This window comes from Aphelocoma coerulescens, chromosome 8 (assembly GCF_041296385.1).
Source record: "Aphelocoma coerulescens isolate FSJ_1873_10779 chromosome 8, UR_Acoe_1.0, whole genome shotgun sequence".
Taxonomy (NCBI): domain Eukaryota; kingdom Metazoa; phylum Chordata; class Aves; order Passeriformes; family Corvidae; genus Aphelocoma; species Aphelocoma coerulescens.
The window spans coordinates 1,456,497-1,475,425 of NC_091022.1; the positions used below are offsets into that span (position 1 = coordinate 1,456,497).

Sequence of the window (18,929 nt, forward strand, 5' to 3'; positions counted from 1 at the left end):
TGCCAAAGTTTCTCTAGAGGGGATTTGCAATGGCAAATTTAATTGTGTGGCAAATCTGAAGCTCTGCACTCTTCCAAAGAGCATTTGGGGGGAGCATGGCAGCTGCTGGATCTCCCCACCAAGACTGAAGAAACCCCCACTCCTCCACGAGAGGGAATGGTCCTCCCTGAGGAACCCCTTCCCAGCACTTGCCATGATCACCATTTCCATCTGCAGCCTTCTAGGTAGGCTTGTCCACATGCTTTAAACCAGGAGCAGCACTACTCCCTTACAGAACCTTACAGCAGAAGTACTCCTTTTGGGAATTGTAACCTATCACTGGTAACCTTAAAACACTAAGTTAAACAAGCAATTTAGGTTCCTTCTGTTCCATATGACTCCTACATCAGTAAAAATGCCTTGGGAAGGAGACTGAAGAAATAACAAATCTATCCAGGTCTTAATCTCTCTTAATCTCCAGCAGAGATTAAAGCTTTCATCAAATGAGAAAACTTGGACTCAACTATCAATCCTCCAGAGTGCATCCAGATTTATCATGACTGTATGTTCAAGGCAATTTTGCTCTTTTTGCCACTTTTTTAAACTGCACAAGAATTCATTTTAGAGGGAGTGCACCAGTGGGAATTTGCTATTCCTTTGGAGAATTAAAAAAGGCTTCAGGACATCCCTAATAAGAACTGGTACCACATGAAACCAGGTCACAACACAATGCTTTAACTAGAGCAGGTCACAGTCAAGAGCATTTCTTTCTAAACAGAAGAGAATTCTACATTTCATTTCAAACTATCAAGTCAAGCCCAAATGTTATTCTAATGCAAACATTAGACAAGAAGCTGCTACTTACTGGGGAAAACATCTGTAACTGAACAAAACTTCAAAACTGTTTCCCAATATTTGGCTTGGGATTTTTACAATCAGCAAGAAAACAATTTGATGCTAGCTTCATGTTTCAAAAATCATGGCATAGGGGTAAAAAGCATCAGCACAGGAAGCATTTCAGAACTGTGTATCGTGTCTCAATATTGTCCATGTCCCCAAGGTGGGAAAGCTACGTGGTTCATCACATCACATAATGCTTGGCTTCTTTTCTGCGCCTTCCAATTCAGGCCCTGAATGACAAACACTGCAGGGCATTAAAATCTGGTCCCCCCCACAGTGAAGTACTTTTTTCTATTCCTGTATCAAGCATGTAAAATTCAACCAATTAATCCTGAAGAAGTTAACAGCCCAGCTGAGTAAAGGAAGCACTAAACTTCAGAAATAAGGAGAGGACAGCTTAATAGGCCTTAAGGACTACAAGAGCTCATCTTGAATTCAGGTGTAAGAGCAACTTCTTGTCTGCAAAAATACAAGAACTTGGATATGCAGCTCCTTAATTTTATGTGATTACCAACATCTAATGAAACAAAAGCTACATTAAAAACAGCACACTAATCACTTTAATGTCTGTTCAGTTTAAGTAACACTAAATTAGCTTGACAACAAAACCAACACGTACTAAATGCATTCATCTTGGTTTTAGATACACAGGAATACAATTTACTAAAAATTATTCCATGCTGAGTCAGTTACAACAACCCAGTTTCTCTTGTCACACTAGTGCCTATTAAATGCAGCAATATCTCCAGATTTTCCCATGTTCCAAACTCTAAGTTCTAAATTTATTCCTCTCAGATGCTGCTGATTTATGGCTTCTCATAAATTAAAAGCCACCATTCCTAGAACAGCCATGTATTTAGTATTTAGGAGGGCTAGCAGGCATAACAATTGAAGTACTTCTCCAGAAGTCAGCGTATCTGTACAACACGTGGCAAAATCGTTTCCTAGAAAACTGATACTGTGTGTAAAAGCTGCAGTGTTTGTGAGGTTTAAGAGGTATTTTTTTTCTGAGGTTCTGTCCTGCCACATAGAGTGTCCAGAAATCACCTTGGGTTGCAGATTCTTCACTGAAGTACTGAAAGAGTTTCACAAATGCTCAGAAGACAGTATTTAGCTTGTGTAATTACTGCAGAAACAGGCTACAACTTACCTAAATAGGGAATACAAGGAGTCATCTTCAAGCTGCTGATATAATCTCTAAGCCTTTTGTAATTATCTTCTTTACTCATAACATATTCCAGCTTGTCAAAGGTGGCTTTATCCTTCCGACTCAGTAACTAGGGAAAGAAAACAGAGGGCAAAACCAGATGAGTTTAAGTTTGATCATTATGATTTCTCTTTTCCCCTTACAAGCACAGATTTCCACTTTTCCATTACTGTTGCTGTTACTGGTGTGAGGGTTTTTTCTGGTTTGTTTGGTTTTTTGTTTTGGTGGGTTTTTTTTCTTCTTTGTGAACTCAACTGCTTCAAAATTACGTCATTTACACCTTAGGGAGGAGCACTTGGAAAGTTTACAAAGAAAAACAGCTATTCTGGCTGTTAAATTAAAAAAAAAATTCTAAAAATTAAGGAGGTAAAACCGCTGGTGTCCTTGAGGATCCTTCTGAAACAATGTAAGTTACCAAAAGACTAATCTAGCTAACACAACTTCATGTGCTGTCCACAGCAGCAGTACCCACACCAGTAACCTTTTCACTCTGATTATCCATAAGTGTCTTGGCCTGGGATAGGATGGAGTCAATTCTCTTCACAGTAGCTAGGGTGGGCTACACCTTGGATTTGTGCTGAAAACAGTGCTGCTAACACAGACACGTTTTTATTATTGCTGAGCAGTGCCTATACAGAATCAGGGCCCTTTCTGCTCCACACACCACACCATGGCATATGTTACCATTTCTTTGTCAGGTACCCCGAGAAATTTTATACTAATCCAGATTCACAAAAAAACAATTTCCAAAATACCCTCTTATTCCTGAATTGAGATCCATCTTAAATAACAATTTTCCAAACAAACCAATGCCATCAAGATCTGATAAATAGCTTTACCTAAACTACAATTTCAAAAATAATGAATGCAGATATACACACATCCATGTACTTGAAGGTCTGGAAAAGAGGAAGGATTTTACCTATGGTTTTTTACAGAAGGCTCATGGACTTGGATTCTTCTGCCAACTGGCAATTTTACTGGCTCTTAACATTACAGAAACATCCACTTTGAACAGAAAACTTATAAGTCATGTTTCTCCTTCATTATGCATTCCCCCTGCCTCCAACCCCTTCCTTTGATAGAAGTAACAGCAACCAGGCTCTCTTTGTAAGATTGGGAAGTAAGTTATTTTCAAAAGATCTTGCTGAACTGCTGCTGCAAAACTGCCTCAAAGTCTTCATTTCAACTCAGAGTCAGAATTTAACCAAGGGGGGAAGATGCTCCCACCGAACATTTGGGCAAGAGATTCAGTGCTCCAAGTCCCAGTCACCATTTTTGCCCTACAATGCAATCACAAGGGTCAGATCACTAAATCTCTAGGCATGTTCCCTTTTCACTTCAGTTAAAGATCAACCTAGGTGATCCTGACAGAAGTGAAGTCTCCCTTCTGTAAATTCACCTTTGAAATATATTATTTTTACTTACATTTCCTATATCCAACTCTTCATGAGGACAGACAAACTGAACACTGGCTTTCAGGAGAAAGCCACTTGTTGAAACTGAATTGTTTCCCAAGACATACTGGTCACTGACATTCCAGCAATTAATTGGCATCTTTAATTTAGGCTTGGTTCCAACACTCAAATGAACAGCATCTCCCATTCATTAGAACTGCAAACTCTTTCAGGAGAAGGAAGCAGCAGACTGGCAGTACTCCTTTCTAACCACCCAAACATGACATTTATCTTCTGAAGTTCATCTCCTCAAAGCTGGTTCCAGTTTTATCAGCCTGGACTAGCTTGCTTTTATTAATATCCTAAAATATTCTGCCATCATTTCATGTCTGGAAGGTTTTTGTACTTTTGCAGACTGAAAGGAAAGACAAGACCAACAGAGATAATAATGGCCTGACTTCAAACTTGAATGAATTTTATTTTCCTCAAAACATGCTGATTTGCTCACTCCTATTCAAGTCTGATGCATCTTTTCAGGCTCTTTGGATCATCTCATAACAAGCTGATCCTGCATCACTTCCCCTGGTGCTCACGGGCCAACTCCTGCCATGCCTCCACTTCCTGCACTAAGGGAGAAAAGTACAGAGAAGCCAAGCACATTGGAAATGTTTCTGTGAGGACCAAGTAAGGACCCATTTCTTAGTCCTTCAGTTTTGAAGCTGCTTCCTTTTTAAATAATGTTTCTTCTTCTGTTTCCTAGATGAAAAGAACAGTGAAGAGCTGTACATATGCAGAGACAATAAAAACTAAGGCTGACACTTTACAGCAGCAGGGAAGGATTTGGAGCCTTCTAAATTGCTCTTGGCTTTCTAGCTCTAGCGTGCCAGCCCTGAATACAACCTTGCTGAAATGCCAGCAAGAAGAGATGAGGTCTCAGGATGCTGGCTCACCCCACTTCAGTTATTTAATGATTATTTGCTTACACTGCCCAAATCCTCACTGGTTGTCTAGAATTCCTTTACACTAAATGGAGAGAAGCTGAATATTCTGTTCTGTGAACCTTCTTGGAAAGGCTCATAAAATTCTTTTCAACCTTTGAATGGGGCAAATCACACACTAAAAGCAGCACTTATTATTCTCCAGAGTTCAGAGTGTGTGCAGGCAATGAGCAAGACAAATTTCAGACAAATTCAGACATACCGTCAGAAGACATGAATTTCATCTTTTTTAGGAACATTAGATTACCAAGCAAGTATTTAATGGCTCCTTTCAACTCTAGATTCCAACCATATAAGGTGGCTTATTTTTTAGGGAATGAATATACTTGCAGCTATTTTCCTGACTTTGTAAGTTGAGTTGATTGAGGGTTGCTACAAACCATCTCAGAAATGGAGAAGAAATCCTTCCTTGTTGAAGGATTTGGAGGGTTACTGTAGAACTTTCCCAAATGCCTGGGTGACTCAAATAAAGGCTTGGTGTGCCTTTTCTCGCTTTTAATATACACAAAGCCAAAGGCTTAGAATTACTTCTAGAATCTATAAGCTGAACTTCCAGGAGAAGGACAACTAAATCAGTTTGCAGTGCACACTGCTGGGAGCTATCCTGCAACTGGAATTTACAAAGGCTTATGCAAGATGATGAAAAGCACAGACTCGCTTGGGATTATATCAGGAATCAAACACCTGCAGAAATGTGGGAGACCTTACCTGGAATTTCAGAGGTTGGAAGAGGGGTGAACTTTAAAGACTGATACATATGTCAAGAGCACACAAATAAACCTTGTAAGTGTAAACCAGTGCATAACCAAGCATCAAAAGCAACTGGGAACTCCCAGTTCTGAATGGCATCACCATGGTAATAACTAATGTGGTTATCATCAATATTTGGTGATAGTTACATTTGATTTGTGTTGTGTACAAAAGGAGATTTAAGAATCAACTTGGCCTCACAGTTATATAAAACTGTCCAGGCATTAATTCTTCGACATAAAACCTGAAAACCAGAAGTTCTCCTCAAGATCATTTTGAAGTGTTAATTACACTAAGATCTCCTCAGAGAGAGTTTTGGTATTTGGAAGCAATGTCTAACTTAATTGTGCATTTGCAAAATGTGACCAGAATTCTCAATGAGTATCTTGGCAGGGGTGAATTATCTTCGTGTTTGGTAGTATTTATCAACTGAACAACATTTTCACACAGTTATCAGACAAATAAACACTTTTTGCAACATCCAAGGATGCACTGATGTGTGTTCAGTCAAAGTTTTCAGCTTTTTTTAGTGATCTATTTATATGTATCCCTTACACAGGAGCATTTCAGTCACCTGATTATTTCTGTCACACTGAATGTCACATTCATCGGAAACAGCTGGAAAACTACACAATATATCCCTAAATAAGGACTGTTTTCTATGCTCTGAGGTATCAATGAGCAAAAGTAATTCCTTATAGTCTCCTTATCAAGGATACAATGATAAAACCATATTAATGCCAGTCAAAAAACAGATGACAAATGATTCCAAAGAATACTGCTCTTTCACAACTGTACAAAGGCAGAACTACAAATATACTGCCTAATGGAGCTGTAACTATGAAATACTAAAGAAAAGTGCTAGAGTTAGTTATCAGTCAGAGAAACAACAAATCTCGTTACGGAAACTGAAGCAAGAGTTTCTGAACATCTGCTCTCCACAGCAAAAGAAAAATTCCAACAGTATAAACTCCTAAATGATTAAAGTATGACCCACTTTGGCATTCAGAATTTTCCAGCAACTAAATACAAAATAGCTTCTGGCCAAATGAGAAGGCTCTGCATTTAGCAGAACCTGCAGGGAACGATTTTTCAGAGGAAAGTATTTCTACACCAGAACGGAAAAAAAAATTCAGGAGGAAACCACAGACTTCAGAGGAACTAGAAGCATTATGTAGGCAGCAGAATAAATTTAAAGCTATCTGTAGTAACTGCTGCATCCTTGAAAACAAGCTTCAGAAGGTTCTGTTTACCGAAGGACTAATGAAGCCCAGGGCCCTGCTGCTCACTTACCGCCCACGTCTTGGTCAGCCTGAAGATCGGAGCGCTCTGGAGGCCTGACACCACTGCCATGAGAGCATGGAGATTGTTCAGCTCATACAGCTTCTGAGGGGGGAAAAAAATAAATCATAGCAATAAGCAGCATTCCAAGTGCTGCCAAGAGCGAGCGCAGAATAAATAACAACACAAAGACGCAGAAATCCTGCACGGTCTGAAATGAGGTGTTCCAGCGCGCTGCCGCACGCCCAGACCACTTTTAGATTTCTCCTTACTGCATCTCCATGGTTTTGGATTACACTAACTAGCTGTTTCCTAGCCCAGAGAGAACCTTAAAAACATCTATACAGACACACATCTTGGGGAATACATTAGAAGTGCCAGAAGTTTTCTGCCATTCAAACCCAACAAACTCCTTTCATAGCATTCAAGAGTATTTTAACACAACACGCCAGAAAGGACAACTCAATGGTGAATGATATAATCGTGTCAGTACCTAAAGTTTATGCAACTACCAAGGCTACATCAAAGCACCCAAAAAATATCTGAGCAGGATGAAATCAAGGAGGTGAATTTCAATAGCCACATACCTGGAGTACTCCTATCACTGAAAGGCCATTTTTGGGGTATGACAACTAACTAGCGGGAAGCAACAACCCAATCAAAACTGAACAGAGAAAACATTAGGGTAAAAGAATTTTCTCAAAACCTCTCTACAAAACACTGTATTTATGTGCATTTTCTTACACATTTGGAATTTCCCCTCCCTTTTCTTTTTCCTTTCCCTCTGTCTCCAAAACTATCCACTGCCTTGGCCAAGTAACTACTGGTACTACTCTCATGAGTAGTCTGGAAGAAAATTCCTGAATCTCTTCTGCAACTTCAATTGTTCTGATAGCTGTGAGCACCAAGAGATCCAAAGTACATTCATTTTTGGTGCAGTGCACCCAAACTGAGGTTTTACCCCTAACAGCAAAACTTTGCTGAAGAGAAACGATCATCACAGTATTGCAAATCCTGTTTAATCCATTGGGAATATTCACCAAGATAGGCCAGGATTCCAGCAAGAAAAAATAAGGAACCCTTCCTAGTCAAAAAATGGTGGAAATCCTTTTTCCTGCTTGAAACTCAGCTTACTTCTTGCTTCGGAAGCCTTTCATGAGGCAAAAGGACAAAAAACTAGACCAAAGTAATACTGACTAAATGCTGAACATCAAAGGAGACCTTCTATTTGGAAGGATGAAAGTGCTTCCACAAGGATGGTTTTCTGGCTAACAGTTTTAGAACAGGGCAAACGATTCTCTCTCCACTTAACACACTGCCAGGAAACTTACAGCCTTTTATGGAACAAAGTCTTCACAGGTATGAGCTAGAAATGCCACTTTTAATGGCACCCCAGTCGCATTTCCAGTCTGGGTGCTCAGACTCCCACGATTCCAGCACGTCCTGCTGACAGTGGGAGTTTGCCCACACTTTCTGATGAAGTCCTTCCCTCTCCTCATCCTCTTTTGGGAGGACTCCTTAGTAATCAAGTGTAAAGGGCAATCAGTATTTTGTGGGGCAAGGTGGAGGGGGTTGGATGTTTGTCATACAGCACAGTCCTATTATCCTTCCAAGCAGTCCTGCTGAGGTTTGTCCCTCCACTTACACAATAACCCTTTTTCCTCACACACACATCCCAAACAAGGTAATAAAGTTCGCTGTCCCAAAGTGTTAGAAGCTCCGCGGGACGAGGAGCTCGGGCCCCTGGCGGGGGGAGAGAGAAAGAGAATCCAAACCAATAAGGTTGATAAATGAACTCCGTTTATTAGCAGTCCAAAGGCACTTATATAGTATACCAGCTTGTTAGCTCCTAAGTGGCTTAAAGCTTATCAAGACACATTTCTATTTCTACATACTTGGACTTATATTGGCAAGTTTCCACAGTCTTGTTATGATCAAAAGAATTCTTTGCCCATCTCCCTTGTTCACTCCCGGATAGCACAGCTGCAAGTTTTTCACTCCCTCTCTGTTTTCTCAGGCCTGTTTGTTTCCTTCACACAGGGACTTTCCCATGGAAAGTTTTTCTCACACACAAGCCTAAAAACTTCCAGGCCTATTGCTTGCACAGTTCTTTTATTGATCCCAATAATTCTATTTCCCAACACCAAAGGACAGTGTAGCTGATAAGAAATGAAAAGAAGGGCTTTCCCAGCTGCTGCCAGCATTGAAGCAGAAGCCATCACCAACCAGGACAGTCTAGGAACTTCAGGAAAATGCAACTATTGGGTCTAATTGCTTCAGGCATTAAGCAGTATAGATGAGATACCATTTAAGGACTTCGAGAGCTATACCACACGTTGCCAGCACAAGGAATTCACTGCAGAAGGGATTTACAGCTTCTCTGAAGAAAAGGTAATCAGGGTGGTGTGACCCTTGGCACCAAGGTGCTTTGATAATAGCTTTGGTGTAAACAGAAACTCCTTCCAACAGCCCCCACTGCAGTCACTGCATGTCAGCAGCCACATGTAAGCAAAGCCAAGGGAACAAGCACAGAAATAAATTAACTGATTAAAAAAACACCCCAAAGTTTCTTGCTTCTTGTAACTGATTTTTACAACTGACAGGTAAGCAAAGCTCAATTATCTGATTGTTAGAGCACATAACTGCCTCCAAGCCAGCAGCATTCCAGCAGACACTGCAGCCTGCAGTGCACTGGGGAGGTCAGGCGTGCTCAGGGGGCTGTGCCCAGAGGGAGCCCACAACGCCCAGCACTGGCCAGTCCCATCCCAGTATGAACCAAACCTGAGCCCACCTGGCTGCACACATCTGTTCTGCACTATGGCCACACAGAGTTCAACCTCTCCCTCCTGTTGAGGGACATGGATCACGAAGACAATTTTTGTATGTTTTATTTCAAACAAAACCACAAGAGCTGAGTTTTAAAAATACATGAGATGAAGATACATTAACTCATCAGACATCAAAGGATGCTTAACAGAGATCATTAACAGTTTATGACCACAGCATGATTATTGAGCAAAGCCTGTGTACAAAATTAGCTCTTGCTTTGCCCAAAGTTGAGAGTTAAATCCCATAGGAGTAAAATATTGCTTCGTTAAAAAAGGGCTTGTCAAGACAGGGAATGCATTTGAATACAGAATTAATTAATTAACTAACAAATATTTTACATCTTTTTTTGCAGGTAACCCAGAGTGGTCACAGCAGTCAGCTGTAGTAAAAGGCAGCCACCATCTGACAGCAAACACTTGATAAACATCCCCTTCTTCTCACTACTGTGAAGAAGTTTCACTCTGTTAGAAATGTCACTCCCGATTTGCTGCCCCTTTTCTTATGAGTGTCAGTCCAAAAGGCTTTGGGAAAGATTGAGAGCTCCAAAACGCTTTCTGAATTCAAATCTATTTTTCAACTCGTATTTATGAAGTTGGTATTATTGGAGTAAAAGATCCTTTCCTTCCAAAAGCAAACAAACCATTTCTGTTCTGACTGATGCTGTTTAAACTGACTGAACACTTCGTGACACACAAAAACCCCAAACAGTTACTGATGTCAGCAGACACAACCACAGCTAAGTCAGGTATCAGACCAATATTTCCCCATGTGTATTTCTGAACTGACCAAACGAGATATAAAACCTTTGATCACAGTGAATCCCACACCCCCTTCACAATACAAATTCTTACCTTTGCAGTTTTAATGTAGTGGCTCAAAACCTCAGCTCGTATTTTTAAAGTCTGTGCATGCAGAATCTCTCTAACAACCCAGAAGCTTACCTAAAAAGTAGAAAAAAATCCTCTTAAAAAATACAGAGTTTCAATGCTATACCTGTAAAAGCTTTATTTATTTTTATGAAAGTATGATCTATGGAAACACACCTGAGCTCAGGGTAAGCTTGAGGAAGAGATCACACACAAAGCAAATGGCAAGAACACTCAAACTTTGAACAATGCTCTCCCAAGAAAATAAAATAATGAAGAAATGTTATGAAAAGCCTACAAGATGAGGGGATATAAACACTAGCATTGAATCATATCCATTGGTTTGCTTTTCCACAGCATCAAAGCTCAACTATTACAGGAACTGAACAGCTTCAACTACAGTTCACTGACACTTCCAACACCTCGAAAAACAACTAATCCTGAACAAAACTGGAACAGAAGGTAGGAAGCTCTGCCATAACCCAGCTCATAGGTTGTACTCTTCTTTCTGGCTCTGCCAATTACCTGCTAATATCCAGCACAGTATCACTCTTAGTTAAGCTTCCCAGGACTGAATTCACTGCTGTGCAAGATCGCTGCTACGTTCAGTATAAAGGATGGTTGCTGCATTTCACACTTGCCCAAACCTCTCATAAAGGCTATACTCTGGAAATGTTTGGTAACGTGTCTAAACTCTACTGCTTTCTCTTCTCTGCTCCTCTGCCCTCACAAAGAATGATAAAAAATAAACACTTTTCTAACTGTGATAGAGCAGTAGCAAAGAATTAGCAAAGGGTAACAAATACTGCAGCTTTTATTCATGTATTTACTGTGAGTTAGGAAAAAAATTAATTATCATCAAGGTAGAGCATGACTGGTATTTACAAAACTACTGAAAATGGTGTATGAAGAAATGTACATTCTCATACATAAAAACCTTTCAACGTGTCATGTTGCTCTGATTTTTAAGTGATGCTGAACTACTCTGTGTAAACTAACATTGTGTATGTATTCAGGTTCCTGCCCAAAGTCTCAATTAAAAAAGGAAATACTCTGTTCCACTTTGTTCAGTACGACAGCTCCTTCCACAGAAGAGCACAAGAAGATCCACACCTCCAAAATTATTACATTTACAGTGAAGCTACAGAGATCTGATGAAAACTGGGATGTTAAATCACGACAGCTCTTTGGAACTGAGAAATGGAAGAATGACAAGAAAACCCACAAAAAATCCCCACAAACATCTTGCATAAGAACCACTTTCCTTTGCTCTGTTTGTCTGAGATTGTATTAGCCAGGAAAGAATTAACCATGGAGCTCAGGTTTCTGTTTCCTTTCATTTTTCTTCATTTTCTTTCCTCTCTTTCTGTTTTGTAAAGAAAAATATCTGCTGACAAACCGTGTTATCCTCACAAACAAAAAATGGTTCCATGTGAGTAAAAAAAAAAATCTCAGCATGCTGCCATGCTCAAAAATGGCAGATGCTTTGAAACCACTGTTTAAAGTTAAAAGGAGAAAACATGGAAATTTGTCTCAATTTTAATGGTACATCATCAAATTGTAATAACCTGAAAATGACAGTGACAGTACCTGTATTTAAATGACAGAGATTGCCCATTCCCTTTGTTCAGTTATAGAACAATTTTCCTTTAAGGACGGGGCTCCAACTGCTGAGACAATGTCAGCAGTAGTGAGAGAAAAAGAGAATTGAACACTCTTGCAGCTTCTTTACTGTTTAGAAAAGGAAAATATGTCGATTGTTGCCAGGTCTGCTCCAGTATTTTCTTTAAATAAATATTCTGAAGGTGTCCTTACTGAGTCCTGCCAGGAGCAGGGAGTTGCACTCAATGATCCTTATGGGGCCCTTCCAACTTGAGATATTCTACCATTCTATCAAATACAGAAGTACTGAATACACAAAATATTTGCCAGTACTTCAAAATGTTGTCATAAAAAGCTTGACCTCAGTTTGGTGCTCTGCTGTAGTTACACAGCTTGAGAAAAAGAACTTTTTTCCCCTGACTGATCAATGAGTGTTTAAGGAGATGCTTTCCCACTGAAGATCAAAGGAATTTAAATTTTTAACATAGATTTCTGTATCATAAAGAATCAGGTAAGGACAACACACGCAGCACTGCGCCTTAAGATCCCAAATCTCTTTGATTTGAAGTGAACAGAGTGCTGCTGTAACAGGAGAATGCCTGGGGTAGGCCAGACTGTGACACACTTGCTCGGAACACACAGCAACGCTCAAGCATTTTCATCAGGATAAAACTGCCCCAGTTTCCTCTGCTGCTCCCGACTTCTGTGGAAGTCCACTGGCATCACAGAGACACAAACACTGTGACACACAAATGCTCCTGTTCACCCAAGGAAGCCTGGTTTCTGACCCAGTGCCAGCCAGACCTCACCTCAACGCTTCCAAGCTCTTGCAGGAAAAAAAAAAAAAAAACAAACAAACCAGAACAAAACTTCCTTCGAAGCTTAGAGCCCTGCAGTGCCTTCAGTGACAGAGATACAGAATTAAACACACTTAATCACTTCCACTTCAACCACTTCCAGTCCTCTTTGATGTGTTTTTACCAACATAAACACTGGGTTTTGGCTGCTCTTGTCTATTAACTGGTATCTTTAGACAGCACCTTAACCTAATATATTCCACGTATTGAAAAAGCAATAATTTAAATAAATACTTTTGTTCATTCTTTACAGAAAGAATACATATTTGTTCCACATATTCCTCTCTTGCTGCATTTAAATGTTATTATACCAACATCAATCAGCGAGATGACTCAGAGCCTTTGGGTATCAATGCCTTTGATACCAGTTCAAGGCAGCATTTAAAGCCTTGACATATGAGTGCATATTTATATTCCTCCTTATTAAGGTTCAGCTGAGAATAACAGGCTTCACTTTGAACATATCTGCTCTTGGATCACATCTTAAGATTTTTTAATTATCTGAAATACTAATTCTGTTATGCTGGTGCTTTTAAGTTCACAGTCATGGCTTCCAAAACTCATTGTACTTTCTGTGCTAATCAAAAGATACAGAAATTCAAGAAAATCTCTTTGACAGTTTCTGGATTTTTCTTTCAGGCATCTTCCATGCATACTAATCACTCCGTTCCTTACTTTACTACAATCCCAGTTAAACTCACTGCAATTCAGCAACACTACAATATTCAAGACAAAGTTCTACATATAATGTTTGCATTTGGGTTAAAAAAGGATGCAAAAAAAAACCAAACTAAAAAGCCCCATAAACACAGAGTCAGTAAAACATAACATCTTTCTTTTGCAAGTGGGATCTCTTCCTTTGAAATTGTTCCAATGTACTGAATCTAGCTGACAAGTTTCTCTAATATTTTAAGCTCTGTGGCAGCACAGCTCCACTCCCATTTAAATAAAAACCTCAAGAAAGAGGTTTTCAGTTGAGGGACTCTGATAATCAAGAGAGCAAGAGTTACCTTTACATAAAGAGTTACCTTAAAAGAACTGTGTTTGTTTGAAACATATGATGAAAGTTTATTTTTAAAAGGTAGGACAGTGATCCAGTAAGTGACCTTGGCAACTGTGCACTCTGACAGGTTTACCAGTAACAGCAGCAGCAAGTATAGAACCCACTTTCAGAGGAAAGCTGAAAAATGAGAGATCAGAGTTTAAAAAAAAAAGTGAAGAAGTTACTTATCTTCAAACAATTTTTAATAGTAGATATGTAGATTTATATGGAGTAGCAGGTAACAATGAATTCTCCAAAAATAGAGAGTACTGGCAAGGAAGGATTCAACTGATTTCTCTTCCCTGAACTCAATCTGTTTTTACAGGCACCACATACAATTATCCCATAACTAATGCTGGAATTGCCCCACTTCATCCTCAGTGGAATGTAATCAACTGCATAGAATCATCACTGCTCCCAAAATGCTATCTGCACAGCAATTTGCTGAGAAGCAGCTGTTAGTAATTTAATATTCTCTCGACTTAAAAAGTGAAAGCTGCTCATGGTTTTCCTTTGACAAGCTGGGGCCAAAAAGGAAAGAGACAGATGCACAATGCTTAACTGAAACCCAGTCACATTTCAAAGGTTACCAAATATTTGATGACATGTATTCCTGCCCAAGAAGGCCAGAAGTCCTGATGACTTCCCCAATTACTTATTTAAGGACTAAGCATTAGAACCCCCCAGGTAAGTGGAGCAGAAACAATCCTTGTCCTTTTCCCTCTCCACTCCTATACAGCAGTAAGACTGATGGCTTTCCTTGATGCCAGAACAAAGGCTGATGTAAACTTCATGGAAGCCCTTGCTCCTGTGATAAGGTTTCTCCTCCTTCCTCCTGAGCATATTTTACCAATCCTTTAGTATGTCTGAAGCTGACTTCAGGCAGCTCCTGCAGTTCTGCAGTACAGCACACAACAACAACTGAGAAGTGAGCTCCTTGATGAGTTACACTGCCTAACGTGGCTCTTCCTGCAAAAACATTCCACAACATTCAGCAAAACTGAGCATTTCTTTGAAGAGTCAGCTTCCATGAATAAGCAAGGCAGCAAATGTTGGAATCAGTGACCTATCAATGAGATTAGTGTCAAAACCTTTAGTGTTTTTATACTAGCCTATACGTTCTAACAGGAGCAACTTCAGAAGCTAGATCAGGAAAATTTCAGCTAAATGCAGAACAGCAACAACAAAAACAAACAAACAAAAAACCCCCCCAGAAAACAACCAACCAACCAACCTCAAAAAAAACTACCAAAAAAATCCCAGGGGAAGAAAAAAAAAAAAACCAACAAAAAACCCCCACAAAAAACCCAAAACAAAAAAAACCCCAAATTTGACCAAATCCCCCAGATCTCAGCAGATAGTACACTCACAAAAAGTTTGCAGTGTAACATTTCCTCTTTGGTCCAGTGCCCAAAACCCAGACAAGCATTTCAGTCAGTAGGCTAAGAAATATTCTTGGTGTTGTCAGTGAAAAGTAATAGGATTTGATCATATCCTCAATGAGAGCAAAGTAAGAAAGTATGCAAGAATTAATAGAAAAAAAACCCTGAAAATTGCAGAGGTTTGGTCTGAGTTTCAGATGATTAACAAAGATCTCTGTAAGTCTGAGACCAGGTACAGAGGTTAAGTCTGGAGGACAGCTTGCAAGTTTGAGACATCATTAAACATTTACAAGAGAAGAGATGAGAGTAAGAGAAGTACTTCATCTGAAAGAGAAAATATGGCATCACTTAAAAGAAGCATCACAGTTTTGAGAGATGACTGGGTAACTACACAGCTGGACTCCTCCAGCTTCAATTGTGGAGAAAGGGAGACTTCTTCTTTTAGCAGCTGATTTTATACAGAGACATTGTTACGTAAGAAGACCATAAGCCTCAAATATACGACCTAAAAATGATGCCAAATAGAGAGTTAAAGAACAAATTTCGTACAGAAAAATTGTTTGGAATTTTAAAAAGTTTGCCTAGAATCACCTTCAAAAGGTTACCATGCTGACAAGAGGCTTCTATTTCTAGGGACAAAAACATCTATGTGAAGCATAAGACACTCAACTAACACAGAAGGAAATTACATCTAATTACTAGTCCAGAAATCCTGTATGGCAAGCCTCTAAGCTGTAATTACGATTCTGTCTTTACATAAAAGACAGCCAGCAGTTATGGGGAAAATATGCACTTGTCATCAATTAGTGCTATTTAAAACAGAGTCACGGCCATTTCTTCAACACTGGTTTGGTCTTTCTGCGTATCCTGTAGATAGAGTATCTGCTAAAAGAAGTTCCTGAAGTTGTCAAGTAATCAGCTATGATCCAAAATAAAAGTGATGTGCCAGAACACTTAATCCCACAGACTTTCTAAAATGTGTACATGTAATAATGCTGGAAAAAAATAACTCACATGATTGAATCTTCTGGTGAAAGCAACAGCATTCGGTGCAGAACTGTATTTCTCTTTTTTATTCCAGCCACAGCTTGCCAGCTCCTGGGAGAACAAGGATGAAAATTCACTTCCTTAATTTAGTGCATAACTCATGTTCAGAGCCAAAGGCATAGAGAGACACAAATCTTGTAAGTTCTGAAATAACTTGAGAGCAACAATACACTGAAGTCATACAGTTACACTTGCTCTGATTCCTTCTGCAAACTGAGATTCTGCAAGTGTCATTTCTGACCTGCGTTGAGTTATTGGATTATTACAATTCCTCTTTGGCTGAATCAGGGCTTCCCTAATTTTGTTACCACAGAAAATCCTGCTTCAAACGTGAATCTGAGCTAGAGAGCAAAATGTCCTTTTGGTTTTAATCACTTTCTGAAGATATTTAAAGAGATGATACACCTTGTTAACTCAACCTAAGACATGTCCCATATTTTTAACTTTGCATGTTGCATTAAAGAAATACCAAAAAAGTGTTATTTTTTGCAGTAACAATAAAAGAAATACTGTTTTCAGTTTTCCCTTCCAAAGGAGCCTATTTTGGGAAACTACATCATCTTGTTATTTACCATCACTTAATTTCAACAAAGCAGTTTTCATTAAAATCATAACTAACTAAATGTACCAAAATGAGCTCTTCCATTTGCATACAAGAGCATATGAATAGATGCAAAGACATACAGCATTCAGCACACAACCTGTTCCACAGTGCTACCAAGAAAAAGCATCAATACAGACACAGCTTAATTATTCAAGTGGTATAACAGCAAAGTACAGCCCTTCATTTTCACTTACTCATGTCTTCCTTCCAGATGATCCGCTCTGAAGTGCTCTCAGTTTTATCACCACACTGAGAACTACTCACTGAAGCCAGATTCACACTACACATCCAGCTACCATATGACTTAGGTAAGGAGACTCAATGTGTAGCCAATAACTGTGCCCTTTAAGACACAGTTCAAAAGAATTTGTAATTGGATAGTCTAAGCTCTAATTTTTTTGACTTTTTAAAATCAAGAACTTCTTAACACCTTTCCAAGCAATGTCCCAAAACTACTACAGAATCTCATGGCAGTTAAGAGGGACTCTGAATTCTTCTACTTGGAAGTTTGTGGTGTGCTGGTATTGGTTAGAGAAAACTCTGAGATTCCTGGCCAGGCACTGGGAAGAATGTGGAATTTCTGGCTTTGTATTTAGGGCCATCCCTTCAAATTTCACTAGGAAGTTGTGCCACCCAAGCCCATCCTGGAAAATGTGGCATGTTCAGCACAGGAATGCACACGCCCATGTCCTTACACCTGCTCTTCAATGACTGTGCATGAGACAACCACACAGCCCTGAATTACTCCTGTTCCAAAGGAGAGCCAGCTACTGGAGAAGGGAGCCACTCAAGAGACTCTTGATTACATCCAGCATCTCTAGTTTCCACTGGAATCACAGCTCTGCACTCAGAGGAGCACAAGGGAATTCATCCACTGGCATCTGATAATCCTTCCTTAACAGCAGGAAAAAATTAGTTGTCACCTCAGGTTCAGGGAAAACATAGTAATTTCTTACAAATTCAGGCCATGTCTTTCAAGTTCAATTCTCATCACTGAGTAAAAAACTCATAAGGATTCTGGGCAGAAGCTCCCCATTGCCCTGGCCCTGTACATCTAAGGGCCCACAGGGTACAGGCATCAGTGGCAACAGATTTGAGAACACTGCAAAACAGAAGATCCTGCTCCTGACTGGAAAGACACACATCCAAATGTTTTTCCAGAGGTGCTGAGGCACAGTCACACAGGCACTCAGGACCTGTGCCAGTAGTTCTGATTCTTCAACAGCTTCGGGCAACATCCACTCCACTGTTCAGGGACAGACACAGGAGAGGCACAGAGCTTCCAGATTTCCAAAAGCATTTTCCCCCTCCCTTTATGAAGCACAGGAAACGCTTCCCCATCTCACTTGCAAGACCCATCTCCCCTGTGCAGCCAACTTTTTTTCCTCTGGTCTACAAACTAAAAGAAAAGTGGTTTCCCTTTGCCTGTCAGGTTTCCCAGCATGACCACCTGAGCACTCTGCCTCAGGGGACCCCTGCTCAGAACCCTCCTGCCCCTCTCCAGAGCTTGCTTGTGTGAACTCGCTGCCCTTGGCACTGCCCATCCCACTGCTCTAAGATGCCATCAGCAGAGGAGCAGTCACCAAGGTTTTTGCCTTCCCTGGATTTGGCCCCGAGCAGTCCCATACAGTCCCAACAAGGACAGATGGGACTGCACTCACAAGGGCAATAAAATGCACTCATACACCATGCTGGGATTCAGAAACCACTCTTAGGCCTCTAGAAAAATATTCACTTCTCTGCTAAACAGGCTGTGCTGCCTATTCCATTACTCTGTTTCTTGATCTTCCTCTAGGATTCCACTTTTTCCACTAGAAGTTTCAAACCTGAAGTATTCCCCAGGATTATTTTCCTTAGTCTGCCAGTCAGTTCTGGCACAGGAGCTACATCACTACAACCACCAACTTCTTATTTAATGTGGTACATTTAAACTGATGTGAAAAACTGAAAGACTTAGGATCAAGAATACAAAAACCAAACTTTCTCTGTAACTCATTTTGGTTTTCATTCCCTTTTGAATAAATAGAATTTTACTGTCCTTAACAAAATACTGTGGGAACGTTTAAATTATAACCTGTACTACACGGCTGAGAGCGAGACCATTTAGAACCTTTATCTAGACCAAAGGGAAAGTTTCAAAAAGAGGAGAGAAGAAGCAAGGATTAAGAGTGGAACCATTCTACAACTT

At 39.9% G+C, this 18,929-nt stretch overlaps 1 protein-coding gene across 7 annotated transcripts in view; it reads right to left on the minus strand.

Moving 5' to 3' along the window:
* Positions 1–18,929, minus strand: part of RALGPS2 (Ral GEF with PH domain and SH3 binding motif 2) — a 115,407-nt gene that overhangs the window by 58,712 nt on the left and 37,766 nt on the right. For all 7 annotated transcript variants that reach the window (XM_069022347.1, XM_069022345.1, XM_069022349.1 and 4 more), the window contains 4 exons: positions 16,105–16,188; positions 10,193–10,282; positions 6,525–6,617; positions 2,030–2,156 (listed from right to left, as the gene is read on the minus strand). In XM_069022347.1, the coding sequence (XP_068878448.1) occupies positions 2,030–2,156; positions 6,525–6,617; positions 10,193–10,282; positions 16,105–16,188 (394 nt within the window). The remainder of the gene's footprint in view (positions 1–2,029; positions 2,157–6,524; positions 6,618–10,192; positions 10,283–16,104; positions 16,189–18,929) is intronic.